The 27,797-nt window shown below is 40.9% G+C and overlaps 1 protein-coding gene across 1 annotated transcript in view; it reads right to left on the minus strand.

Annotated features, from left to right (window-relative positions):
- Positions 1-946: 946 nt before the first annotated feature.
- Positions 947-27,797, minus strand: part of MXRA5 (matrix remodeling associated 5) — a 35,694-nt gene continuing 8,843 nt past the window's right edge. The window contains exons 4-8 of the mRNA XM_074966258.1: positions 17,362-17,491; positions 16,737-17,127; positions 8,444-13,567; positions 6,674-7,574; positions 947-3,490 (exon numbers count right to left, since the gene is read on the minus strand). Coding sequence (XP_074822359.1) covers positions 1,582-3,490; positions 6,674-7,574; positions 8,444-13,567; positions 16,737-17,127; positions 17,362-17,491 — 8,455 coding nt within the window. The 3' untranslated portion in view covers positions 947-1,581. The remainder of the gene's footprint in view (positions 3,491-6,673; positions 7,575-8,443; positions 13,568-16,736; positions 17,128-17,361; positions 17,492-27,797) is intronic.

The following is a 27,797-nucleotide window of genomic DNA, read 5'->3' on the forward strand; positions in this document are numbered from 1 at the left end:
CGTGGTTGTGGTATTCAAAAACTGGGCAAATCAAATGGGGACATCACCTTATTAAATAATCCCATATTTGATTCTGAGCAAAAGACTATGAACATGAAAACATATCTAAAAGATATGGAGCAGGGATTCCATGTTAGCTGTTAGGAAACTGTAGCAGGACGGCTTGCCCCTTAAAGGGTGTAGGTCTGATGCTAGCCAGTCCTGATTACAGAATGAAGGACACCTGGGTTAAATCAGTTAATTCCCTATAAAGGGCAGCAGGTGGCTCCAGTGAAGGGGGTGGCTCAGGAAGCTGTGGCAGAGCCTGCAGAGAGCGATGAAAGCAGGGAAGACCCTAAGACCAGGGGAGTTGCCGAAGGCAGGGGGGCCTGAGAGAGATCCTGTCCAAGCAGAGGAGAGAATGCAAAGGCCTCAGGCAGGAAGGCCTGGATGGAGGAAGAGAAACCTTGTGCTGTGTGGTTTTAGAAATGGACTTTAGATATTTTGAGTTTTATCTGCAGTTTTATTTTACATTAATAAACCTAGTCCCCAGGAAGAGGTAGTTTTGACCAAGAAAAAGCCTAAAGGGAAGTTTTATTTGAACAGTCCAGGAAGGGAAAGTGAGGCAGGCTGCCTATAGCTTACGGTGTGCATGGGAGGCTGCCAGCAGGTTTCAGAAATGATATTCAGTAGGATGAAGATTATGTCTAATAATCTGTTATATTTTCTCATTTTACTTCATATTAATTATGTTGTCTTCAGCTAGCATTTGTCTGAATTACCATGAAAAAACATGAAAAAAAGTTGGTTGGAAAATATTTTTTATTATAAAATGTACAGTATACTGACCTTAACATTATAAAATACAGTAACGTATCAGAGTCTTGTAAAGACCAATAATTTATAAAATGAGACAAATCATTGTTGTTCTTTCTAGTCTCATAGTCTGGTTTAAAAATATATATAAAATATATAATTATTGAATTCAACTGGAGCATCCTTACTGGCTGGAAAAGGTTCATTCATTACAGTAACTAATGTCTGAATGTCCTTGATTAAAAATAGATCACTCTTATTTGCTAAATTAATCTTTGATCTGGAAGAGCGAATAGAAGAATTAATAGAAAGGTTAGTAATCATATTCTATAAGGCTAGGTTATGAAATGCACTGCAGGGGATAAAAAAAACGGATGTCTTTCTTAAAAAATAATAAAGCACTTTTATCACTGTAGCTCATTTATTACAGTTAATACTTCTTTGGTATTTTTAAAGTGCTTGTTAAGCCAAGGCATAGCTCTGGAATATCAACAGGTATGCGTACAGTACATTAGGTTTCAGGTGCTGTGGAATGCCGTGAGAAATTACGTTACATCATGTAAACAATTGTGTTAGCCCCGGCATTTAAGTATTTTTGTTGCCTCTTTCTCCTGCAGGATCATGGTCATTATGAAAGCAGTGATGTACTGCTCATGAAAATGAGAATTAAAATCCCACTTTTGTGCCCTCAGTATCCCTGGCTTTGCTTACAAACAGTACTTTTCTGCTGCACTTGCTTGGCAGTGACTGGGCATTTGTGTCTAGTCAAAGGAGTTTGTTTGAACGTTAGAATATGTGAATATAAGTTGTTTTTGAATCGCTGCCCAGTATATTTTTAGCAGTGCATTTGTAAAAGCCTGCATCCCTTTGTGTAGATTGCTGGATGATTAATGACCCCTGAGGGTGAAGGAATTTGTTTCCATACAGACGGGACTGAGCTCCTGTTGTCAGATGCGATTTGTCTGGGAGCTCCCATGTTATTTCTGCTTTAGGAATCCCAATGGCCATGCAGTTCAGCTTAACTGCATTGCCAGGCCTGGTGTAGATGACTGGTGCTGGCTCACTGGTGATCCGGGGCGGATAGGCTATCACTATGACTGGGACATTCATAATAGAAGTGCCATACTCTGTCACTGCCTTGCACAGGTAGGTGCCCCTGTCAAATACAGAGGCATCGCGCACAGTGAGCGAGCCGTTCTCTAGGAGGGAGAAGCGACCTATGGCTTGAGGGCCATCTAGTACCATCCCATTGGGCAGTGTCCAGGAAATGTGTGCCCGGGGGTTCGGCTGGGTGACGCAGTGGAGCTGCAAAGTCTCTCCATTGATAATGCTCACCAGGTTCTTGTACTGGTTGCTGATTTCTGGCTTGAGACCCACCTTCAGGAAGATCACCCTCTCTGCATAGCCACCTGGGTTCCTGGCCGTGCAGCGATAAGTTCCAGCATCCACTGCGGAGAGGCCACTGATGTGCAATTTCCCATCCCTCTTGTGGTAGAATCTCTGCAAGTGGCTGCTGCTCTGCAGCTCAGTGCCATTGGGAAGGATCCAAGATGTGCTGGGCTCAGGGTTCCCGTGCACTGAGCAGTTCAGATTGATACTGTGACCAGCTGTGGCAGTGATTCTTTCACTGACTGGGTCCCTGAAGGTGGGTTTCTCCAAATGATCTGTGACCAGGAGCTGCACAATCAGCCTAGCCTCTCCCCCTTCGTTCCTCCCGATGCACACTAGCTGCACTGAGTCTGTTTGCCTCACCCCCCTGATGTCCAGGGTGCCATTGCGGTGCACAGTAATTCTGTTCCCATAGTAGGGAGAAGGCAGGATCACTCCTTCTGGGAAAGCCCATAGGATCCGTGGAGTAGGTATCCCTTCAGCTTTACAGTCAATAAGTTTCCGGCTCTCCCTCATGGCTGTCTCTCTCACCGATGTGATCGGGTTGGGGTGCCCATTGATTCTGGGAGACTGAACATTGACTTGAATCCAGACTATTTTCCTGTCTTCCCCAGCACTGTTCCGCACCAAACAAGTATAATTGCCGCTGTCAGATCTCTGGGCCTTTTGGATGAGGAGGGTGCCATCCCCATACACTTGATATTTGTCAGACAGGAGAGGAATGGGCCTGTTGGTTGGAGAGAGCCATATCACCCTAGGGGTGGGCTCACCTTTGGCTTCGCAAGCCACAGTGACCACGTCTCCATAGGGTACATTAATAACAGAGTAGGTTTTGTTTCTGATGGTTGCAGGCTCAGCCACCACTTTGACTCGTATTCTCATCTCATCCTTCCCAATTTGGTTCTCAGCATAACAGGTGTAGTCCCCTTCCTCTCTCAGCCCCACATCATTGAAGTACAGTGTCCCATTGTTAAAGACCACGTATCTCTTTGCTCGGTTTCCACTGTCGTCTGACTGCATGAAGGTGTTTATCATGCTGCCATCTGGGAGGCCCCAGGAGATCTCGGGGTTTGGCAGACCGGTGGCTACACAGTCAACTTTCAAGTCCCCGCCATACATAACCTTGTGGTTATTCTCATTCTTGTGTTCTATTTTGGCAGGTCTCATCATCACGTTCACTTTGAGAACTACATAGTCATCTCCGATCTTATTGCGGGCCATACACAGATAGTCTCCTGCATCCTTATCTGTGACTGCATGGACAACCAAAGTCCCGTTGCCAAACACCTTGATTCTAGTCTCCAAGCTAATTTGGGGAAAGAAAAGAGAATGTGATATGAGCTGCAAAATCAGTTTTCATTATTTTATTATTTACTGTAACTCACGGAAAAACCCATTAAAAATAGCAGTGTTGCTACAGCTAGGTAATTAGAATGTACTAGAAATTTTAACAGTTTTTTTCACCAGAAAGAAAATACAAAAATAATTCTGTTCAGTTGCAACTAAACAATTGTTCTCTGAACTTAAATTGACCCATCTGCTGAGTTAAGGATTTTTGATTCATTCTATTACTCTTTTAATGTGGAGTGCATCTACCGTACTCTGTTATATTCAGACATGGTAACACTGAACATTAATTTATATACACATGCATCTACATACCATAACTATGGGGAGAATGGAATGCTATACTCAAGTCAATTATGAACCAAAATGTGTTACTTCCTACAGATTCCCATACAACCTTTTTAAACTTTCAGAATAATTTTGAGTAAATTTTTAACAGAGTTATATATTTGTACACAAAATTAATTCACCTTATAATGGATCTCATGATGGCTAAAGGGAGGAGGGAATTATTGTTACACAAATTATACAAAATGCCATTTTGTTGCTATAGCTAAAAGGTATAAAAATGTACTGTGGATAATACTCACAGCCTGCCCAAATATTAAATATGTCAACATGAAATAAACCATGATGAACTTGTTCATTAATCAGGAATGCTGTTGGCAAATAATCTGGCATTATCAGGCAGCAAGCATGTTGTTAATTGCAAAATATCTCTTGTCACTCTGTCTATGGACCTCAGTGAATGATTGAGTGGCATTTTACATATATGTGTGGAAAATTTATGTTTTGGGGAAAACATATCAGTGGTATTGATTGCAAATTGTGAGACTGATTATTATAGTGGTAGTGTGATTTGATTTCAAGAGCATTAGAGAGCGATTTCTCTCATAAGAACCTAAGTAGAGTTGTATTTGCACAGATCTATTTACAAGCCATTATTAATGCTGGAATGACTGTACTTATTTAAATAAATAATTGTAGGGGGTTTCATTTCTTCAGCACTGAAATTATGCTAAGGTCATTTCTGGCCAATGGGTCAAATACACAAAATTTAATGGCTCACAGTAGAATGGAGCTCATCTGATTGGGGGGTGGGGAGGGGGAAGGAGCAGAGCAGAACAGGAAAATGAAGTAAATGAAGTCAGTGTATACACCTCCCACCATGTAATGTTCAGAGATCCAGAGTAGCCAATTGGTTGGGATACTCATTTGGGATGTAAAGGACCCAGGATGAAATCTCTGTTCTCCCTGATTCACATCAGGGGCTTGAAGATGGGTCTGCCATGTGAGTGTCCTGCATAGAGTCATTCTCTCTCTCTCTGGTTCAATGAATAGTTATTTATTCATACAAAGTGGAAAGGCGAGTAAGAGACTGACTCTATTGGCTGGTGGTTAGGACACTTGCCTGGGATGTTCCTGCACTGCCTGATTTGGAGAAGGGACTCAAACCGGAATCTTCCCCCCTCCCAGTGAGTGCTCCAAACACTGGGTACTGGCTAACCTGGGGTGGGTTTCTCTCCTATTTTTTTTGCAAAAAAATTCAAAAGGTCGCATTTTTGTTCCATAGCAAAATGAAAATAACTTCCAAAACCCCAAAATTTTAAATGACATACTTGGTTTCCAGCTAGACCTAGGTATTTGTGCAAGCATAAGAATTAGTGTAATGGATATATATGAACTGATTTACAGAAGTTCTGAGCATCCACAGCTCCTTTTGAGCTTGACCGAAGTTATGGGTGCTCAGCTAGCCCATACATTTTCATGTGTACCAAACTAGACATTTCAGTGATTTTTAACCCTATCATTACACCATATATTTTCAACACCAGGAAAAATTACTAGTTTTGTAAAGATGTACCTAGTTTTAAACTCCTATTTATTTTTTCCTGAACCTGGAATATATTTTAAATAATATTACATTATAATATTTGGGAAAGATCTATATTTTTCATAAGGGAGTTAACAATGCTCCATTTAGTCAGTCGTAATCTTGTACAATAGTGACACAATGGATTCCCCCACAAAGAACCATTTCATAACAGTCCCCCCTGAAACAATCAGTCTCTCATTTCCCAAGAGGAAGGACTTTTCTTTGAAAGACAGGTGTCTATTCAGTACTAGGCAAATTCCAGGTATGCAATTAGACGGCACTGAAATGCTGTATGACCCCAAAGAAACCTATATCACAAATTCACAGTCCATTTTGCTCAATTTCACAGTCATAGGATTTTAAAAATCGTAAATTTCATGATATTAGCTATTTAAATCTGAAATTTCATGGTGTTGTAATTGTAGGGGTCCTGACCCAAATGGGAGCTGTGTGGGGGTCGCAAGGTTATTGTAGGGGGGTTCCAGTACTATTACCCTTACTTCTGCACTGCTGCTGGCAGTGGCACTGTCGTCAGAGCTGGGTAGCCAGAGAGCGAGGAGCCCAGCTCTGAAGGCAGAGCCATTGCCAGGAGTTGCCACCCTTACTTCAGTGCTGCTGCCTTCATAGTTGGGCCCTTGGATAGCAGCCACCACTCTCCAGCTGCCCAGCTCTGAAGGCAGCAGCGCAGAAGTAAGGGTGGCATGGTGTGGTATTGCCACTCTTACTTCTGCACTGCTGCTGGCAGGGCGCTGCCTTCAGAGCTGGGCACCTGGCCAACAGCCACCGCTCTCCGGCCACCCAGCTCTGAAGACAGCGCATAAGTAAGGGTGGCAATACTGTAACTCCCCTGAAATAACCTTGCGACCCCCTGCAACTCCCTTTTGGGTCAGGACCCCCAATTTGAGGAACGCTGGTCTTCCCAGTGAAATACGTGTAGTATAAGGTAAAAGCACACAAAAGACCAAATTTCACAGCTGGGAGACCAGATTTCATGGTCTATGATGTGTTTTGCATGGCCACGAATTTGATAGGGCCCTAATCATAAATCTTTTACTGCCTGGCTCTTTACTACCCTGGCAGTGTGACTGTAATTGATTTAAATTGGATTTTTTCCCATTTTATTAGTGTCATTATTTTAAAATAGCTTTTGCTTTGGACTCTTCTATCAAATCAAGTCAATAACAACACTTCTCTTTATTTCAATGGGCTTTGCATCAGCCTCATTAGAAAAATAATGTATGCAGGCCACAACGAATAGCAATCTACCTGTGCAGAGAATCAATCATCCTTTTAGAAGGCAGCCTCCATAATATCCAGGGCCAGGGATCCCCAGAAGCAGTGCAGTCCAGATGCAGGGTGCTGCCGTAGGTTACATCTGTTCTCTGCGGAGAGCTCCAAGTGATCTTGGCATTTGATGACTGCTTCTTCACATACAGCTGAACCGTTCTCCTGGCTGCCCCCACCATGTTAGCAGCGATGCACTCATAGCTCCCACTGTCCTTGGGGGAGACGTTGCGTATGTAAAGGGTTCCATTGGGGAAGACAAATAAATTCCCATTGACAAACTGGGAGGGTCGGATCTGGGTGCCATCAAAGAGCACCCAGCGGATGCTAGGGAGGGGTGCTGCTTTGGCAGTGCAGTGAATGTGAATGTTGTGACCAAAGGACAAGGAAATATTCTCCTGTTTTTCCTGCTGGATGATTGGGGGTAATGCCGCAATGTGAAGCCTCACGGCTATGCTGTCCGCTCCTGCAGTGTTGCTAGCTATGCACTTGTACACTCCTCGGTCTGAAAATGTCACCTCCTTGATAGACAAAGTTCTATTTTCATGGAACATTATCCTGCTCTCAGAGCTGGTTACTGTCTGCAGTATCTTCCTGTCAGGTAAAATCCATGAAATATGTGGGCTTGGGATCCCTTTGGCCTGGCATTCCATTGCCACCGTGTCTCCAAAATAAACAGTGGCATCTCGGTAGCGGGAAACTAACATTTTGGGCTGCTGGGCTGTCACTGTCAACAGGACAATCATTTTATCGACACCATACAGGTTCTGAGCAGTGCACAAGTACTGCCCACGATCCTGGAGTTGAACATTTCGGATAATGAATGTGCCATTTTTCAAGACTTCAAACCGTTGTATCCTTGTGTTTGCTGTCATCAGGGATCCTGGGAGGATAGACGAAAGAAAGAAAATTGGAGAGTTTGTTCTTAAGACAGACAACATTGCACTGAAAGACATTTATGGAAACTTCTCTACTTATTGCATATTAACAATAATGAAGTAGAATCTAGGAGTGAAGATGAATGGGGAGAACAGACTCCTCAGTTAAGAATGATCTACATGGGCAAGATCTGATATATGCCTTCTGATATACTCCTGTGGCTGGAGTTTTTGTTGTCAAAACTAATCATCCAAAAAGTCCAAGACTTAAAAACAGTGGGAAAAGGTTCTCAGAGTACAATACACTCTTAATGCTTTGGGGTGTCAATTAACCTCTCACATGATTTCCAGGAACATTTTACTGATATACCTAGACATATAACAAAGGACTCTGAAACACTCTCCTAACTAATCAGTGCCCCTAGGCTCCTCTAGCATAAATTCCAGCCTAGGAGAACATGCACACTTGGACGCCAGGATCTCTTAAAGACATTTCCCTCCTCCCCCTGCATTTTACATTTTTTAGTGGGGGTAACTCTGGATGTTAAAAAATATAGTGCATTGACAGCCTGATCCAAAGGGCAATGAAGCGCTGATTTTGGATCAGGTCCTTAGAGTACCTTTTAGCAAAAGACCTAAAGGTCATTTTTATTTGAGAGTAACAGACAGTGGAGGTTTTTCTCATATCCACATGCAGAAATGGGTAGCCTTAAAAAAGACTAAAATATTCTAGTGGTCCAAACTATTAACATGGATAAAAGTGTTATATTGTGTTTTGAATCATTACTGTACAGAACTATTGTATTTTTTTAAATATGGAAGTATGTGTCCCCTTTTACAGCTATATGGGAGATCAAATGTTTAACTAACTTACCTGTAGAGACTTTTGTCCAAGTAACAAAGGGCTTGGGTTCTCCTCCTGCATCACATGGGATAACAACATCTGTTTCAGCAAGGATGGATAAGCTCTGAGGACCTTTTGTGGTAATTTTAGGTCTTTCACCATGTGCCCTGAAGTTAGTTGAAGGTTGAATTACACTAGAATTATTTGGCATAATTCCTCCCAGTTTACGCTCAGATGGGACTTTTTGATTATTATAAAGGACACTTCTGAAGGACTGAATGTTAGAGGATATTTGAGGTCTAATGCTTTGCGAGATGAATGATGGAAGAGTGCTCTTCAAAGCAGTTGTGGCTGGTGGTGTGGTACTTGAGGTGTGGAACAATGGAGCTCCTGGAACAGCTGTGGCCTTTAGAACAGTGCCTCGTATTGTAATCCCAGCAGATGAGACTTGGGTGGCTTTCTTCTCATTTGTGTTTACTGGGGCAAGTGGACTAGGCACCACTGGTTTAGGATTCACTCCTAAGTGTGAAAATGTTCTGGTTCTATTAAAGACAAAGGAGATTCCAGGGTTGGGGTAATATGGGATTCCTTGACTCGGTAGTCTCCCAGCTGTGCCTCTGTTATCAGGAATATAGTTACTGCCAAAAACTCTGGAGTGAACATTGTATCTGTTTTGTCCCTGATTGCCAAATCTACCTGGAGCAAGTGGGATAGGTCTGTATAATGGAGTGGCTGTCGTCGCAGTGGTTGGCTCTGTTTGAGGAGCATAGGTTTTTCTGTCCTGTGTTGTGTGTGCGGCATATGCTGTTATCTCTGGTTTGTTGGTATAATGGAGGGGCTGGTGAGTTATAAAATGATGAAATGAGCCTTGTATCATAAGATATGGTGGCCTCTTTGTCCCCCTCACTGGAATATGCTTTGGAGGTGCTACAGCTGGTTGCTGGTTAAAGATTGGTACCATTCCCGCTGACTGATGGGGAAAGTTTGGATTTAACAATAAACTATTGTTAGACCTAATGAGACCAAATGTCTCTTTAAATTGCTCTTGTCTGTGTTGTGCTTTAATCCTGTTTTGGTTTGAATAAGATGTGGAAAATACATCTTTGTTTTGTCTTGTGCTGTATGTGATTGTTGTACCATCAATTTCAAATCCTTTGGTCTCTGGAAATATTACTTGATTGAATGTGGTATTTTGCTTGGTAGAAGAATGAATAGACAAATGTAAAGTGCTTGAAACTGATGGGGGAGGAGTGCCAGGTTTTGTAAATGGAACAAAGTCAACGGTTGCAACTGGAGATTCAGGGTTTTCAGTTGTGTATATAGCAATTTGATCATGATCAAATGCATGAGGTTTGGTTTCCTTCTTGTCCCAGGAAGAGGATACTGTTTTTGTCCAACTTTGTACAGGAACAATAATTGGTTTCTTGTTTTCTGTAGGTGTGAAAGGTTGAGATCTTGTTGTGCTGAAGGGAAAGGATACAGTCATAATTTCTCTTTGCTGAGGTGGTGTGGTTACTGTAGCTGTTTTTAAAGATTTTGAAGGCTTCTGAAGTTCATCTGAAATTGACAGGTCCTTAAAACTTTCCACTGTGCCAACAGGAGCACTCGAGTGCAGCACAGTGGGAGGTATTGGCTGAGATACTCTTGGGCTGGTTCCATTCTCTCCAACTTTTGATCCAAGAGGAATGGAATCTTCTCGAAATTCTGGAGTCACTGAATAACCAGGGCTAAGCAGGCTATTAATGTACTCAGTGGAGACCGAATCGCTTGTTTTTTGTGCCTCACCACCTGTAACTTCATAACTTGTTTTAATGACATTTTCTTCAGACACATTAACTAGTGCATGGTATGTTGCGGTTGTCTTCTGATCTGGTTCTTGGGACAAATGTAACTCTGTAACAGAGGCTGTGTTAAGTCCACCATATGATGATGCAGTTGTGATAGCTGTAGTCACAGGAAGTACCTGGGTTTCACCAGCAGTAGAAAGTGTTGAATGTTTTGTTTCAGGTAGAGAAGCAGTAGGCATATGTGAAAACGCACCCTCTGTGTCTCTGACTTTGGTCAACCTCTCTAACACATTTGCCTCTGTAATCAATGAAGCAATCATCTCTAAATTATTATGTTTCTTAATTTGTATTTTAGCATCGGTTTTATGATCACCCTTAACAACAGTTCCAGGAGAACTTCTAGTAGCATCTTCTATTTTAGGTGATTTTTGAGTAACAGGCACCTGCTCTGTGGTAAAAGCAGGAGGAGGAACAGGTTTTGGTCTTTGTCGAAATCTGTTTGGTCTTAATCTCCTTCTCCCATAGGGTCGTCTTCTGGGATGCTGGGTAAGCAGTGTGTTAGAGATAGTAGTCTTTCTAGAGGGAGTTGTAATCTCGGCCATAGTGGTCAGGTTGCCAAATAAAACAGCAGTTGTTACTGACTCTGTTTTTTTAAGAGGAGCAATGGTACTTGCCAGAGTGAATGTGGAGTCTGATTTTGGAACAGGCATGTCTTCATGTGCAGCTCCTTCAGAGCTCGCATAACTGCTACTAGACACTCTTACCTGAGTCTCTATATCCTTGTTTGTCCTTGGTTCCTCATTAACTAATGTGAAAACTTGAAAAATTGTGCTTAAGTCAATGTCCGTAATTTTAGTCTTATCTGTAGGTATCTCCCTGTGCTGATGCTTTACGACATTGCTCTCTCTAGTAACAAAATCCTTAAATGGAGAAGCAGAAGATGAAATAGTAGTAGTGGCTATTAAATCTAAATAGCTGATCTTATCACCCTGAGAAGCTGTGGAATTTATGGACCCTGCATCCACTTCATTGTGCTGTGAATCTGTCTCCAAGGTGGTAGGGAGATTTACAGCAGTCTGAGGTTCTGCAAGGACAGTGGCATCCACTGATAGCTCAGCAGAAGTGGAAGATTCCTCTGTGATATACAGCGTTGTTGTAGCTGCATTTTCCACTGTGTGCCAACTGCTTTGAATATTGGGCAAGGTAGTTGTTTGTTCATCTAGGGGCTCTTCAGTGACAGCGTTAATGCTTTCTTTTGCTACTGGTGAATAATCAGTCTTTACATCAACATGCTGCTGATCATATGAGTGATGTGAGTATATAGTTGGAGAGATTGGAGTAAAGTATGTAGACCACACAAAAGATGGTTCTACAGTGTATATACTTTCAGGTGTTCCTAAAGACTGGAGTTCTATGGAGGGCTCAGTTTCTGTGCTCATTAATGTCGATTGAGCAGAAGTTGTTTGATCTGGGCTATAATCTTGTGCTAGAACGGTGGGGGAAATAGTGACTGAGAAGATCTTGTCCTCACCCAAGTGTGATACATCTGCAGAAGACTCTTCCCCATTGGCTGCAGTCTCTAGAGAAGGCTTCTGGGGAGGACTGGCCATAGGAGAAGGAGCTGTAGTGGCTTTCTGAACAAATGACGGCAATGTAGTCATTAAAGAAGGGCCGGCTGCTGCTGTTGTTTTAAGAATATTTTTCCCACGGACCTTTGCCAAAATGTCAGCCCAGTGTTGTGGATTAATCTGTTTGTTTGACATATTTATTCTTCTTCGAGATTCAAATACCCTACGGCCTTCTGCAACATTGCTGTCTTGGGTTCTATCTGTACCTTTCCATAATTTCATTTTTCTCCTGCCTTTCTTGTTTTTTTTAACCTGAACCTCAGGCATGAGGTCACTTTTTTGTTTAATGGATGCTTCACGGTCCTTCAGATGGTTCTTTTTGTGCTGGGACTCAGCTGTAACTTCCACTCCTGATCCCCCTTCATCTTCTATCACCCCCCCTCTTCTTTTTCCAGAGGTTTTCAAACCTGGACGCTTCCTCATTTTTATCCTTTTAGATGATCTGTCAGATAGCATCTTATTTACTGATATCCTAACAGCAAACTGATCTGATCCCTGCTGATTGACAGCCACACACCTGTAATACCCGCTGTCACTGACACGACTCTTTGGAATTAACAACGTGCCATTGTGTGACACGTACGCTTTGGATGAGTTTGACAAATCATTAAGCACATGGCTGCTTGGAAGGATCCAACTCAACTGTGCATCTGGTATGGCAATTGCACTGCAGGGCAAAACTATTGGGTCCCCTACATTTTTTTCAACCCTCATTACATCAGAGTCAGTGGGCTGAATGACTGGAGGCTGCACTAAAACTCTGTAGGTCATTCTGTCTGCATCATCTCTCACCTGGGCAACACAGTGGTACAAACCAGAATCCGTGTAATCCACTTTTTTGATCATTAATTGGCCACTGCTGAGGATGGAAAACCTACTGTCTTTCTGATTAAATGGAGCTGTCAACTTACTCCCATCTGGCAACACCCACTGGATGACAGGACTCTCCGATGCTCTCACATTGCATCTCAGCTGACAGTCTGAGCCTTCAACAACACTCTGGGCTGTCTTTGAATTCTGAGGTTGCTCTATCATCACCCAGCTTCGTCTGTGCTGTCTTATGTCTTTCATCTGAATTGTTTGAGAAAACTTGGTAAAAAAAGACAGCACCACTTTTTTCCCTGTGCTCTGGTGTCTATTTAATTGGATGTTTATCAGCGGTTGCATAACCCAGGCAGGTTCTGCAATTATTTGAGCTTTCACACCCGTGTAATAAAGGGCATCATCATCTGAATCTTGCCGGTACTCATAACTTATTTTAGACTCTTTGCTGAGCATGAGTTCCCTTTGTAATTTAACAGGCACTTCACTGTAATAAGCTATAAGTTTCCATAATTTTTCATAGTTTTCTCGTTTCATTGGACATTCAAAATCGAGTGAAACTGTAGCATTGATATCAATTTCCTGAGGATCGATTTGGTTCCACTGAATTTTGGCAGAGTCTGTTGGCATCTTGATTTCACAGTTTAGGTTCACTACGTTCCCATGTTCATCTGTCATATTGAGAGTAATGTTCCATGGAGATAGCTGAAATGCCTCTTCAGGAAGTTCATAACTGGCCCTATCTTCCACCTCATCAACGCTGCTGTTCTGTTTCAATTGGGATTGTATAATAGGTTTCTTACAGGAAAGATCTTTCAAATTTTGAATATCTTGTTTCTGCAGTTGTTTGGGGCTGGTGCACTTAGGGCAGAGCTGACCTCCTTCATAAGCTTTATCCTTCTTGCACTTTAATACACCTGGAAGGAAAAAAAAAAGATACATTCTAGAGACCAACACAGAATTCTGACATAGAATTCTAGCATTTTTAGAGAGCTAAATGAATGTTGTAAGAACACACATATCTTCAGCCAAATTTTCAAAACTGGCCACTGATTTTGGGTGCCTTAGTTTCTAGATTTTTGACTTGATGCAACAAAGGGCCTGATTTTCAAAGTTGCTGTGCAACCATGGCTCTCAGTGACTTTAATGGGAAGTTTGAATGCTCCAAGCCTCTGAAAAATCAGAACCCTCTCTCTCAAGTTGGGCACCCAGTTATCGAGGAATTTAAGGCCACTTTTTTAAATGTTACCTATATAGTACAAGTCAATTTTTCACGTCTGTGTTTGTGCTGTGCCCACAACATGAGCATGCACACCTTTTCACACAAGCAAATGGACATTTGCTTAAGCAGTGCAGATAAGCTGTGCCTAAGTACTTATTTACTTAAGTCTATGGAACAACAACAATTCGAAAAAGAAGATTTTGTAAAGTTTGGAGTTTCATGTCTCCAGTATTATGTAAACATTCATTACAGCATGGTAACTATGAAATTAGATTCTTTTATCTTGTAACTTGATGACAAAAATGGGAGCATACAAATGGACATGGTGAACATCTGTAGCAAGCTTACACAAAGCTTTCAACATTATCATTGTGATTTATGTGACTGTTACAAACAGTCAAGGCCAAATTGTGGAAAATATCCAACATAGTTGAATGGTTACTTGGTTATTACATGTTTACAGCAACTTTATTAGGTTTACAAGTGGCATACTTAAAACAAGTTCAAAATGCTTTTTGCAAGTCATGCAAAGGTCTTCAGTCACAAACTTAAAAAAAAATATTTGTAGAGTTTACTTGAGAAATGTAGCACACATTCTTCATTTATCAAATGTTCCAGTAGATTATTTATAATTAGGCTGAAATGGAATTGTCAGGGATGCAGAGTAAAATGGTATACATAATTATTGAGGGGAAACAACACTTTTTCAATTTATGCACTTCCCCACACTGTGAGGGTTTGGGGTTTGTGTTCTACATAAACATTTTATGCTTATTCCTCAATAATAATACTGGATTTATGCAAACCTTTTTATTCTGTTTGCCATAATCCCTTTGCTCTGACTGATTCGTGTACTTTCAAGCTATTTGCCAGCAGCAAAAATGGCTTTATCAGCTTTTCCCTTCCTTCAGCAGAAGCTAACAATCTTCACAATTTACATGAAGAAAAAGGAAAAAAAAATACCAAACAGAAAAGAAAATGGGGCTGTTGAAGTTATGAAAGGGAAATCCTATTGCCTGCCAGAATCCTTCCCTCCATACAGGCTAGCAAGACCCTTGTCCTCTGCCATATACTTGTATTCACATTATTTTGGTTAGTAGAATCCCAGCTGCCTCCTCCAAATTCCATTTGGAAACTCAATGTAAACAAAATATATTGCAATTATTCTGGGTAGAAGAGTCATGCTGACTTCCAGTGAGGGAGCAGGGGTGGGTGAATGAAACAGGGGTGAAATGAGGAAGGGAAAGAAAGGATGACAATAGGATTAGGGAGGGAAGGGGCAAGAGTTTTAAAACTTTTTTTATTTAAACAATTTATTGTTTGTCAGTTTGACAGCCCTTTTATGTAAGGCTCTCCCCCACTCCCCATTCAAATGTGGAGTATTTAATTAAACTAGACTATTAATTATGATATTGTAAAAACAAATAAAGCACCTTCAGCCTCAGAGTTTATTCAGCTCAGAATTAGTTGTTGCCCCACAAAAAGGAAGCACCCTCAAATTCCAAATGACCATTTTAACAATATTTATGCCTATACATTGGCATGTACACAACTTCTAATGAAGTCAGTGAAGGATTTGTATAAAAATAACTGAACATAAAAGGTACATCTATTTGACAGTCACAACAATGATTTTCTTACTACATCCAAAAGTAATTCCCAGCACTAGCATGCTGGTTTAGACAACAAAACTAATCCAATAAAAACTGTGGCAACCTATTACTGTGCAAGAAAACAGTGCTTAACACAGTGGTTGAGCCTAAATTAGTGCATGTGTAGAGGAAAGTTAATATCTATAAGGCGAAATGGGACAATTTAAAATAATTTGACACATCTACTGATGTGTGTTAAGGACAATTTATCAGACCATTAGAAGGCAAAGTATCTAAATACAAAGCTAAAGGTAAATGCTTAAAATCATTTTAGTCCTGTTAGGTATCCCTCCCTCGCAAGTCCAAAATAAAGTTCTACAACACAAAGATCTGTAAGAATGTGACTCCCAACAAAGTGCTATAAGCTACATACACGGTATGAGGAAATCTACGCCACCAGAATCTGTTATGATTGATTACATCTGCTCAACCTGCTCCCAAGTGCTATAAATCTTTTGATTCACCTCCATGATAGCAGCCCTCATACCTTGTCACTAAACCTGCCCAAATCTCTTCAGTTTCATCAACCTTCCTGAGGAAAACAGTCCCTTCTTGATGCCCTATCAGCTACAGCAACTCTTGCAGTCTCTTATGAGTCCTCTACCTGTTCTTTTTCAGGCTAGTATAACTCCAGTCCCAGACTTATGAGAGTCCCTGACCTGGCTGACCCTTCCCAGTGCTGCACCCTTCTTGATCTTCCTCAAAAGACTTCCAACTTCTGGTCTTCTTTTCTTCTTCCCTGAGATGAGGTTTGCCTGGGTGTGGCTGTCCTCCCAATCCATTCTTGGAAATGGCCTTTAATTTTCTCTGTGTTAACTGCAGCTGAATTCATTGCAACAAAGCCAGCTTCTTGGCTCTTGCACGATGGATATTGCTTATTTCTCCATTAATATAGTGTGCTCTACCACCTTTTTATTCCAATTACAATTTTTAGAAATCATGCTTTTTAAATCAGTTGTGACCATGCTTCCCTCCTGTATAAACACAGAATTTTTGCCTGATATTTATAATTACTTCTCCATCATGTTACTTTTTGAAATGTTTCTTGTTTGTGAGATAGTGGAAAAAATAGAGGAGTCCTTAGGGAAGTCACAATATATAAGCAGAACAGCCAAGAGCAAAAGCAATGGTTTCATGTACCTAGCAGAAGAAGGGCATATTACTGGAATGTTGTCACTATAATGAATAGAATAATCATTTATCTTTTCTCACCTCCAGACTTCTTATCCCATTCCAGGAGCCATTTCAAGCTGCAGTCACAGGACCAGGGATTCCCATGAAGGTAAAGATTCTCCAGGAGTGGCATTCCTTGAAACATCCCTGCAGGCAGTGTCCTAATAATATTTTCAGACAGATAGAGGTGTTTTACTGTTGACAGTCTGAAATAATCAAGGAATGAAAATGTTGAAAATGTGTTGGGATGAAGCTGCTGGAGTAAGTTTCCTTCCAAATGGAGCAATCTCAGGGAAGTTAACCCATTAAAAGCATTCGGGTGGATGAATTCAATTCTGTTGTGGTCCATGTGCAGTCTCATTAAGCTTGAAAGTCCTTGGAGAGTTTGGCCTGTTAGAACTTTCAGCTTGTTGTAGCTAATTTTGAATACCTAAAAAAGAAATACCTAATAGTGAAACAGAGAGCAGAGTAACAGAATAACATCAGCCATTAATGGACATTATTACTCATGATATTATTGTAATTCAAAATCTTTCAATATATTTGGAACAAAAATGGATAACCTGTTGGACAATAAACAAAGCATTAAAGAAACCTACTTATTTCAGTCTTTTATCATTGTGTAATTTGTAATTTATTATATTTAGAAACACCTTAGTATTACCTGTAGAGCCGTGAGATCTTTTAATGCCCCATTGGGTATAGTTTGGATGTCATTTCCATGGATCATGAGCAATTCCAGTTTTGTAAGTCCTGCAAATGAGTTTTCAGATATGGACTGTATGCTATTAAACCTGGGGGAAAAACCACAACATATTCAGTTATACTTCATGCATGACAGTCTCTCATGGATTGCTAAGGCTAAATTAATAGAACTTGACTTTCTAGGAAACATTGGATGCATCCTAAAATGTGCAGTTAAAGGACCAAATGTTTCAGTAAACATTTTTATAAGGCCACGTGTACTTAGCCCATATTTACATTATGTTTTTTTAACTCAATTTGTGCGAGTTTAGCCATAATTTAAAGTAAAAGGAAATGGGAGTTTAAATTCTAAGAGATGTCAGTTAGTATATTTTTCCATGGAGTTCTCATTATGGGAATGGTATTAGTTAATGGCATGCTGCCAGTCTATGATAGTATGGAGATTGGCAAACTACTGCAGTGTTGCCAATAGCAGGGTTGCCAACAAAGCAACTAACAATAAATGAATGAAGCTTTGTGAAGAGGACTATTTGAAAATAGACATTTGCCAGGCAGTTCCTGAATCGGAAAACCACAGTTACTAGCTCAACTGCTTGCCCTGCTGTTACCAGGTGTTACTGGATATTTTACTACTGACATAAAATCCAGATTCTGCAACTGGAAGATGAGTATTATTTGAGCTTTATTTTGAGGAGTAAGGGAGACAGAATTTGCTATTTGAAAACAACTCATTTCAGCTTTTTGAACTGACATGTCAGGTTCCATTTGCCAACTTGGGTCCTTAAATTAGGATGCCCAATTCTGCATTTGGGCACCCAAATGCAGGAATATCCAGTACTGACCTGAGCACCGGGAACTCTAAATTAGACACCCAAGTTTTAAAATTGGATTTTTCATGCTTTCTAATGCTGTAATGCATTATTTTTCAGGAAAAGCAGAATATCAGGAGCATGGAGGAGATACATTTAGATACTGAGATGTATGGTCTTGATAAATTTGCTAAAGATTTCAGGTTTCAAAGTGGTAGCCATTTTAGTTTGTATCAACAAAAAGAACGAGGAGTACTTGTGGCACCCTAGAGACTAACACATTTATTTGCCCAAATAAATCTGTTAGTCTCTAAGGTGCCACAAGTACTCCTCATACTTTTTTCTAAAGATTTCAGGCTTTTTTAAAAAGACATTTTTAGTCCTTTTATAGGTGGCAAAAGATCTGTTTTGTACCTTCTATTTCTTGATTTCAAAATCATCCATTTCCATTTGGAAAATAATGTTTTCTTCCTAAATCTATTGTTTTCATGATACTTATGAAGAAAACTTTCCAGTCTGAAAACAAATGCAACAGCAAACATGCATAATAATACTTTACTCCCGAGCACAAACACTATTTGCACTAATGAAAAGCTAACTTTAAAGCACAGCAAAGACCATTGTAATGCTACCATCATTAAATAAGTCACTTTTATACGAAAAACTCATCTGCTGGCTTAATGTTTTCAAAAGTGACTAAATGGATTATAAACCTACGTCCCATTTTCAGCAGTGACTTAGGGCTTGACTTTTAAAGGTGTTTAGGTGCCTAAAGATGCAGATAGGTGCCTATGTGGGATTTTCAAAAGCACCTAAAGAAACTGAGGTGCCTAACAGTCACTGAAATCAATGTCCAGATTAAAAATATGACTCAAGTACCTAAAATGCTTTTCAAAATGGATCTTTGGCCTCATAAATCACATAAGTGGTTTTGAAAAAATGTATTCTTGATCTACAGGGCCAAATTTTCAACCAGGAGTGCCTGAGTGTTGCTCACAAAAAGTGTGTTCACAAATAGCTAATAATGCAAGAGAAACACATTCTGTGAGCATAAAACAAATAACTGCTTACACAAATGTATATTTGTATACCCAAGTACCCTTTTGCTTAACTATTTTGTGCTTGTACATATGTACTCTGCATGTGCAATTCACTGTTTTAATGGGTGCACTGTCTGCAAGCTCAATTTCGTGGCCAATGGTGAAAAATTTAGCTCAGTGTGCCTTTAACAGTTTTAATAGAAAATGCCATTACAATAAGCAGATAGATATTATATTATGATTATTATGATTATTATTAATAAACATTTATCTAGCAACAGGGTTTTACATGGAAGTTTATAGAAATAAAAAGACATGATCCCTGCTCTGGAGAACTCAAAATCTAAATTGGACAAACACAGGAAATACTGAGAAGGAAGGAGAAGGAAAGGGATGAGAATTGAACAAATACAGAGATTGGGACTATATGTTGTGCATGCATCTTGAAAGTCCACACAATTGCATTTGAGAATAAGGCCTGGTCTACAATACAGATTATTCTAAACTAAAACGTACCTCCCACTGATGTAACTCACCTACTCTACCAATTGAATTGGGTTGATATAGTTAGGTTGACACAGTGTCAGTGTAGACACTGTGTTGCTTACATTGACTGCTGCTGCCTTTCAGAAGCCATCCCACAATGCCCCACACTGACAGTTAAATTGGAAGGTCATTCTGGGCATAAGAAAAAGGTAGAAAGTCATGAGTGAAAAAAGGAAAAGTATCAAGGTGAGAAGAGTTGACAGAGCACAGATCACATTGTGAGGAATAGGTAGAGACAAAGGTGAGATATAGGTTGAGTCAGACTCGTGTGGCACCTTGAAAATAAGAATTAGGTGTTCAGAGTTGATGCAAAAGTGTGTGAGTGAGTGAGAGAGGCCGTGGAGGGAAGCAGTAGAAACAGGAGCGATGTAGTCAGAGTAGTGGAAAAAATGTTTATTTGCAGGATATTGGACAGGTTGAAGAGGGAGAAATAATCAGGAAGGCTGGAAAGAAGGAAGTTATTACAGATTATGGAAGATCTAAGGGGTTTAGGAAGTTCATTAAGGAGTTCTGTCATAAACATACAGCTAAGGGTAGCATAAAATCCCTCCTTTACCTGTAAAGGGTTAAGAAGCTCAGATAACCTGGTTGGCACCTGACCAAAAGGACGAATAAGGGGAGAAGATACTGTCAAATCTGGGGGGTGGGGGGGCGTTCTTTGTGTTCTCACAGAGCCAGAAAGGGACTGGGGCAGGAAAAACCATCTCTTAAAACCCTGCCTGAAATAAGGTCTAGGATTACAAAAATTGTAAGTATAGCAAGAGAACGCATTAGTTTATCTTTTGTTTTAGCTTGTGAATTTTCCCTGTGCTAAGAGGGAGGTTTATCCCTGTTTTTGTAACTTTAAAGTTTTGCCTAGAGGGGAATCCTCTGTGTTTTGAATCTGTTTACCCTGTAAAGTCACCTTCCATCCTGATTTTACAGAGGTGCTTCTTTTACTTTTTTCTTTATAATAAAGTTCTGTTTTTAAGAATCTGATTGGGGTTTTTAGTGTCCTAAGAACACAAGGGTCTGGTCTGTTTTCATCTGGTTTACCTATTTGGTTGGTAGATTATTCTCAAGCCTTCCCAGGAAAGGGGGTGAAGGGGCTTGGGAGGATATTTTAGGGAAACAGGAACTCCAAGTGGTCCTTTTCCTGAATCTTTGCCTAACTCACTTGGCGGTGGCAGCAGTACCCATCCAAGGACAAGGAAGGATTTGTGCCTTGGCGAATTTTTAACCTAAGCTAGTAGAAATAAGCTTAGGGGGTCTTTCATGCGGGTCCCCACATCTGTACCCTAGAGTTCAGAGTGGGGAGGGAACCCTGACAGGTCCCCAGCAACAGTCCAACCTTCAGTGTCGCTATGACTGTAACTGTAGAAATTCTACCAAATCCTCCTTGCCTTTATTGGGAACAAGGAAACTTGCCATTAGTGACATTGAGAACTCGAAGAAAAGAAATATTTTATGTCTGCACAACTAGATTTGATTTATATTATCTTGTTGAGTGCAGTAAAACTGAGTAAGATTATGAGATAATTTTCGCTCCGTAGAGGTAAAGAACATCTACATAGGAATACGGCTCTACATTTCCACTGCTTCTAAAGTACAAAATAATAGTAATAATAAGAAAGACAAGAAAGAATAAAAAAAGGAGTGAAATTAGATGGGAAAAGGAGAGGAGAGACAGAGAGAATGGCAGGATTAGACTCAGATAGAAGAGGAGAAAGACAGACATGGAAAGAGAGGAAGTTCATATTTACCTTAAATATGCACATAGTCATTCTCAACTTGGAATGAATATCTAGGAGTCTAAATCAAAGAAATTAAAGGGAGGTGGAAAATACTGTAACTGAGAGGTGAAATATATGTGGCTGACCTTTTTCTATTCTAAATGAATACATACCATCAGATGGAAAGAACAGCAAGCAGAAACTAAAATAAATATTCTATTTGGAGGGAGACAGGCACACTAGAATAAATGGAGTTACTGGGCCTCATTCTCCAATCCCTTATGTAATTTTTACACCATTGTATTTCAAAGTTAAATGTCATAAACCCAACATAACAGGTGCAGAATCAGGATCATAATTCATTTTTTTAAAAAAATATGTAGTCAGATTCACTGGTGTCAAACTTACAATGCCAAACCATAGTAAACCCCTCTAAATCATCAGGTTCAGTTGGGTTTATGACTACTTTGCTTCACCAGAGCAGCACAAAACAATCAAACCCTGTAGGTCAATGTGGCCCATTTTAGGAGCTCCTATACATGGTGGAAAGACATACTTAAAGAATTCTCTTTGCAGGGAATAATTCAGCCATCAGAAAGATTAGAACCCTGTAGCTGATTCATGTACCTCTTTCACAATTGAGTAAGCAGTTTAGGAAACAATGAACATGATTCTCTAGTACTCTGTGATCAATTTCTGCTGCTTCAGTAGCACAAACAGTCATAACTCTGACTTAAATGTCTCCCAGAGGATTGTCTTTGTGCATAGGAACCCTCGGGTGGTAAAAGGCAGCTGTACCGACTCCCCTCAAAGGGTAGGAAATAAGAAGTTATTATCCACTGACTGGATATGGCTACCAGAGCTTTGGTATATCTACAACCATTATCAAATATCTGCCCCCTTGATTGTCACTTGGTCAAGATGCTGGTGAATATTGGTATAACTCTATCATCTACAATAGAGTTATACAAAATTATATTAGCTGAGCATCTGGTTTATAATGTTTAGCACTTTACGTCATTCATTTAAATCAGTCTCTCTAGCCTCGTAATCATTTTTGTTGCTCTTCTCTGAATAAGTTTTCGTTTTCTGATGTACTCAGAAATGTACACAGTACTTCAGGCATGGTCTCACTTGTGCCATGTAGAAAAAGGTGAGGGCCTCACTGATCCATGCTATGACACTTTTGTGCATATAGCCAAAAAGCCCATTGGCTGTTTTTTGCCATCATGTTGTACAGTATCTTCATATCCAATGTGCTGCCCTCTTTGATTCTTAGGTCTTATTTACACTACCGTATTCCAGTTATTAACCTCACTATGACTATTTGTTCCCCTGTTTCTAACCTACATTGGGGAAATCCAACTCCCATTAAGATTAGAACTGGTCAAAAAAAAAATTGATGGAACAGTTTTCCATTGGAAAATGCCACTTTGTCGAACTCTAAAGGTTTTGTGGAAACACAATGAAATTTTTGAATGAAAAATTTCTAAGCCATGTTTCTGAATCAAAATATTTTGGAATTTCTGTTCCCTGAAATATTTCAAGATTTTGACCTTTAATCCCAATTTAGGATGAAAACAAATTTTGAAATGTCAGAATTTCTGGCAGCATGGAAATTCTGTTTTCTGACCTGCTCAGCTGAGGCTGAAAAAAATCTTTCCACTGACTTCAGTTAATCTGGATCAAGTTCAAGACCTCTGCCTCAATTTTCTGTCCTCACTAGCATTTGCAGCAAATCCCAATTTTATAGTATCTGAAAATATAATTAACTCATAGTTTAGCCCTCCTTCCAGGTCAGATTAATAGAAATGCGAAGTAAAAGACAGCCAAGCACTGATGCTTGGAACCCTAGGTATATTTACAGTTATGTTAAACCTTATAGTTACTTTACCTTTAGCAACAAATATTTGCTGCAGAAGAAACATATCAGAGACAGTTTCATTCTACGAGTCATAAAATATACACAAATTCTGAAATCCTCCTATTTTTACTGCATTAGAGCAATGCAAGAGAAAAGCATGCAAGTTGAAAGAATACAGCTGTAATTTCAAATACTGTCTGTACCATGACTTAAAGTAATCAGCTATTTTTAAGATAAAATTCTTCATTGCACTACAGTGATTTCTATTTGTTACTTTAGGTGTCTGAGGGAATGAAGGGGAGAGGGGAGGAAATGTAGCAGCAAAATACTTGATCCTATAGGTAAAACTTCTAATGAAACAAAGGAGAATTGTGCCTGTACAAAGGCTGCAGGATATGGATGCAAGAAATGAAGGAACTGATCTTACTCCTGCTAACTTCACTGAGAGAAGGGGATGGGGCTCTAAAAGAAAGAGAATAGGTAGACCAATCACAGTTCTCAGTTCTGGAGAACTGATTTACACTCCATTCAGTCCCACCTTAGTCACAGCTATAAATCACAAAACAGGCTATAGGGTCTTGTTTTAATTACTATTTGTTAAGGGCCAATGATGTGCTCATGGCTATACAAGTAAAAGCTTGGGCGGAAGGGAGGGAGAGGAGAGATGTATTACATCTAAAAGACAGAAACAGAGATAAGACAAAAACTGGGAAACCAAGAAATAGTGCTGGCTTGTATGTCTTTAAAATACATGGCGTGAAATCCTGACCCCATTGAAGTCAAAGGGAGTTTTGCCATTAATTTAAATAGGGCCAGGATTTTACCCAGGCATCCTACCTCTCACTTTTCTCATCTAAAAATGAAGAGGGTTTTAAATGAGGTGAGGGCATAGGCCTGGAGCTTTGGGATTAGACCACATATGTAGGGCTTGTCTACATAGGCATTTTAAACAAGATCTAATCAAATTAATCTGTTTTGAAAGCATTTGCCTACATAAGATGCAACCCATCAGTGCACACTAACTCTGTATTTATCAGGAACACTGGAGTCCTCCTACAAAGTGGTTGACTTTGAATGTAATTAGTTCTGTCTTTTGTTTGTGTTCACACAGTTGCTGTGCACCACTTTTTGCATATTGCCAACAGCTATTCCACAGTGCTTTGTAGGTCTACTGTTACTGTTCTTTCCATTTACTTGTGTGCTCTCCCAGCCCTGGTGTCAAGTTTCCAGGACGACCCTTCCCTTCCCTCCTTTAAAGGGTGGTGCAGAGGCAGATTTTGCCCATTTGATTGTGGATCCTATGAGATACAACGACAATAGCATGTCAGAAACCCCACAACATGCATTGCACAGCTGCCTGGAGCCATGCTGAGCCCCTGGATCTCATCGCCTTCTGGGGAGAAGCATCAGCTTGGGAAGCTCTTGTGGCCACAGGAATAAGGACCTTTTTGTGGACATTGCAAAGCAGATCTCTGTGAGGGATCATGACCAGTGCCAGATAAAGAACAAGCAGCTTAGGAGAAACTACACTGAAAGGAGGGATAAAAGGAGACATCTGGCAGGAGACATGTAACCTGTGCATTTTTTTGATGAACTGGAGAGGATTCAACACAGTGACAGCACAACACATCCCAGAACTATTTGAGCTTGCTTCCTGCACTCCCTACCCTCTCAGTCTAGGATGGCTGGCTCAGCCCATCAGGGGATGAGCAGCAGAGGAGCTGCCCTCTATGTGGCAGGATCTTTGGGGGATTCAGGAACCTGAGGATGGTCAGATGGAAAGCCAGCCTAAGTCCTGCCCTGCTACAGTGGACCCTGATTCCTGCCCTGTATCAACTGATCCTGAGTCCCCACCAGAAACCCAGGCTGGGACCAAAGAGTCAGATCCCCCAGAGGGAATTTCAGCATGTAAGTACCTATCTTTACAATTTATTATTGATTATTGGTGGTGAATGTGAGCTAGGAGCCCCCCGCCTTCCTCCTATCCCCTTCTTTTGCTGATTCAAAATGGTGCCTGTCAGCATGGCACAGTCACAAAATGTTCCCCATCCCCCACCTGCCTCTACCCCTCAACAGATTTGACTACCAAAAGCATTCATTGTGCAAAAATTCAACTGTTTATTGAGACAGGGTTTACAGGAAAAGAAATGTGGTTAGTTTTCATAGTTTCCATGAGGTATGAGGGCACATTGCATACCCAGTCAAGGCACAAACAATAGTGCTCCCTGATGAGGTACAAATGCCTTTTACCCTGCTTTCTAGCTGGCAATCATTGCAGGACCCTATTTAATTTTCTTTGCACTTTCCCCTTGTCTTCAGGGCAGATGTAGCAGAACTTAAGACTGAGAAATCGCTCCATTTTGTTTAGCACATTATCAGAAATAGCCACACACCCATGACCGTGGGTATAGCTTGCAAGCCCCTTCCACTCCTGCAGAGCTTCTGGGGGAACAATCCTGGTGAATAACTTCATGGCAAATTACACACCAGCAACATCTGCTTTTCTGAGTAAGACCATTCTCAACCGCCTAGTCACCTGCCTCAGCATAGTCAGCGACAGGAGGGACAGCCTCAAGGGGATGTAGAGGGGATTACTATCCAGCACCACTCCCCTGCATGCCTCTTTTTACTATGTCTCTGATGCCACAGAAGCATTCCAACGCACCAACAAAACTGCAGAAACAAACCTGTAACATAGCTCAAACACCCAGCCTGACCCCTACCAGCAGATGAATGCAGCTACAGTAGACTGAAATCCAAATGCACTCTATGTTCTCTGAGGTTCCCCAAAGAGTGGAGGTAAAGTCACATATACATACTTTAAAAAAAAAGAAGAAGATCATAACTTGTCTGGGATACAAACAACTGTTTTTTTCCTTCTTGCTCCCGTAGCCACTGCACCTGCAACAGCCAGACCACCAATGACAGGGTCTGTACTGCTGACAGACTGGCCAGCCTGGGGGGAGGAGAAGGGAGGGAAGGAAGACCCTGAATGAGACATTTGCAGAACACATGGCAGAGTGAAAGGAAAACTAGGCTGGCTGAGAAGTGGAGGCTGTACGCAAGGACCCAACGGGAGAAATACATGCAGCTTTCCTAGGAGAGCCTGGCAGTAGCCAAGGACAGTGTCACAGTTGCCAGGGAAAGAGTGGCTGTGGCCAAAGACAGCATCACCATGGTGAAGAAGAGCATGGAAAAAGACAGAGATGCAGAGGCAACTCATGGACGCTGTCCTGAGCCAGAATGCCCTTCTGCAAAACATGGTCATGCTAGGCCTCAGTCCCATAATTTGTAACTCAGCCATGTCCTTCTGCCCCTGGACAATGCTGGCTATGGGGACCAGCTGCAACTCCTAACCTCTGAATCCCAGCAGCAGTACTCCAAGCGGCTCCCATAAACCCCTTAGATTCAGCCTTTGGGCACCAAGCCCACTTCACCTGAACTCCAGCTCTTTTGAGCCCCGAGCACTCAACCCACAACTGATGAGGACAAGAAGAGCCAGAAACAAAGCGTATACATGTGCCTAACTTTATGCCCTTCACAAAACTGTAGCACTTTGAGTTTTGTTTATACTGCTGCAGTAATTAAAGGTTTGTGTATAGCTGGTTATTTATGAAGTTTGGTTAGTTAAATGTTTTTCCAAATACAAAGATATTATTATTCCATTGTTTTCATTAAAACTTAACTATTGTTGTTTATTGTTACTTCATAATAAAACTGCTTACAATAAATCCAAGACTCTTGATTGCATTTAACACAAAAAATCCTTTAAATAAAGCTGAAATAATTCATAGGATTTTACAAGAGCACATAGGAATGTGGCACTTCAACCACCCACCCACAATCTGCATCCCCACACCCTCCATGGGCTAACATGTTCAGGCAGGAGGCTCAATATATGAACAATAGGCACCCCTGACAGCATGCCCCCAGCACGTTTGTGGAACTCTATGGAACTCCTTGAGGTCTGCTCAAACCACAAAGCAAGTTTCCACGCCTCAGCCTCCCACCCTTCAGTAAAGCTTCCTCTCTTGCTCTCATAAATATTGTGCAAAACACAACATGCTGTTAGAATGGCTGGAACATTTTTTTTTCTGCTGTTTCCAACCTATTCCATAAACAGTCCTATCCGTCTTTCAAACAGCCAGATGCACACTCAACTACCATTCTGCAGTGAATAACCCGACAAACCTCCACACCGTTAATGGCCACCAAGCTCCTGGGACAAACAGTCCTTTCTCCATAGTTTAAACAGTACTGAGTTCTGAAAGACCTTAGCATCATGGACCCTCTCTGCAATTTTGTCTGAAGCCTGCCGCAGTGGTCCACCAGTCCTTGGAGCACTATGAAGAAATACCCCTTTCTGTTTGTACATTCTCTGCCCTGGAGGGTGGGGAATGATAGGCATATTAGTTCCATCAGTT

This window comes from Natator depressus, chromosome 1, assembly GCF_965152275.1.
Source record: "Natator depressus isolate rNatDep1 chromosome 1, rNatDep2.hap1, whole genome shotgun sequence".
Lineage (NCBI taxonomy): Eukaryota > Metazoa > Chordata > Testudines > Cheloniidae > Natator > Natator depressus.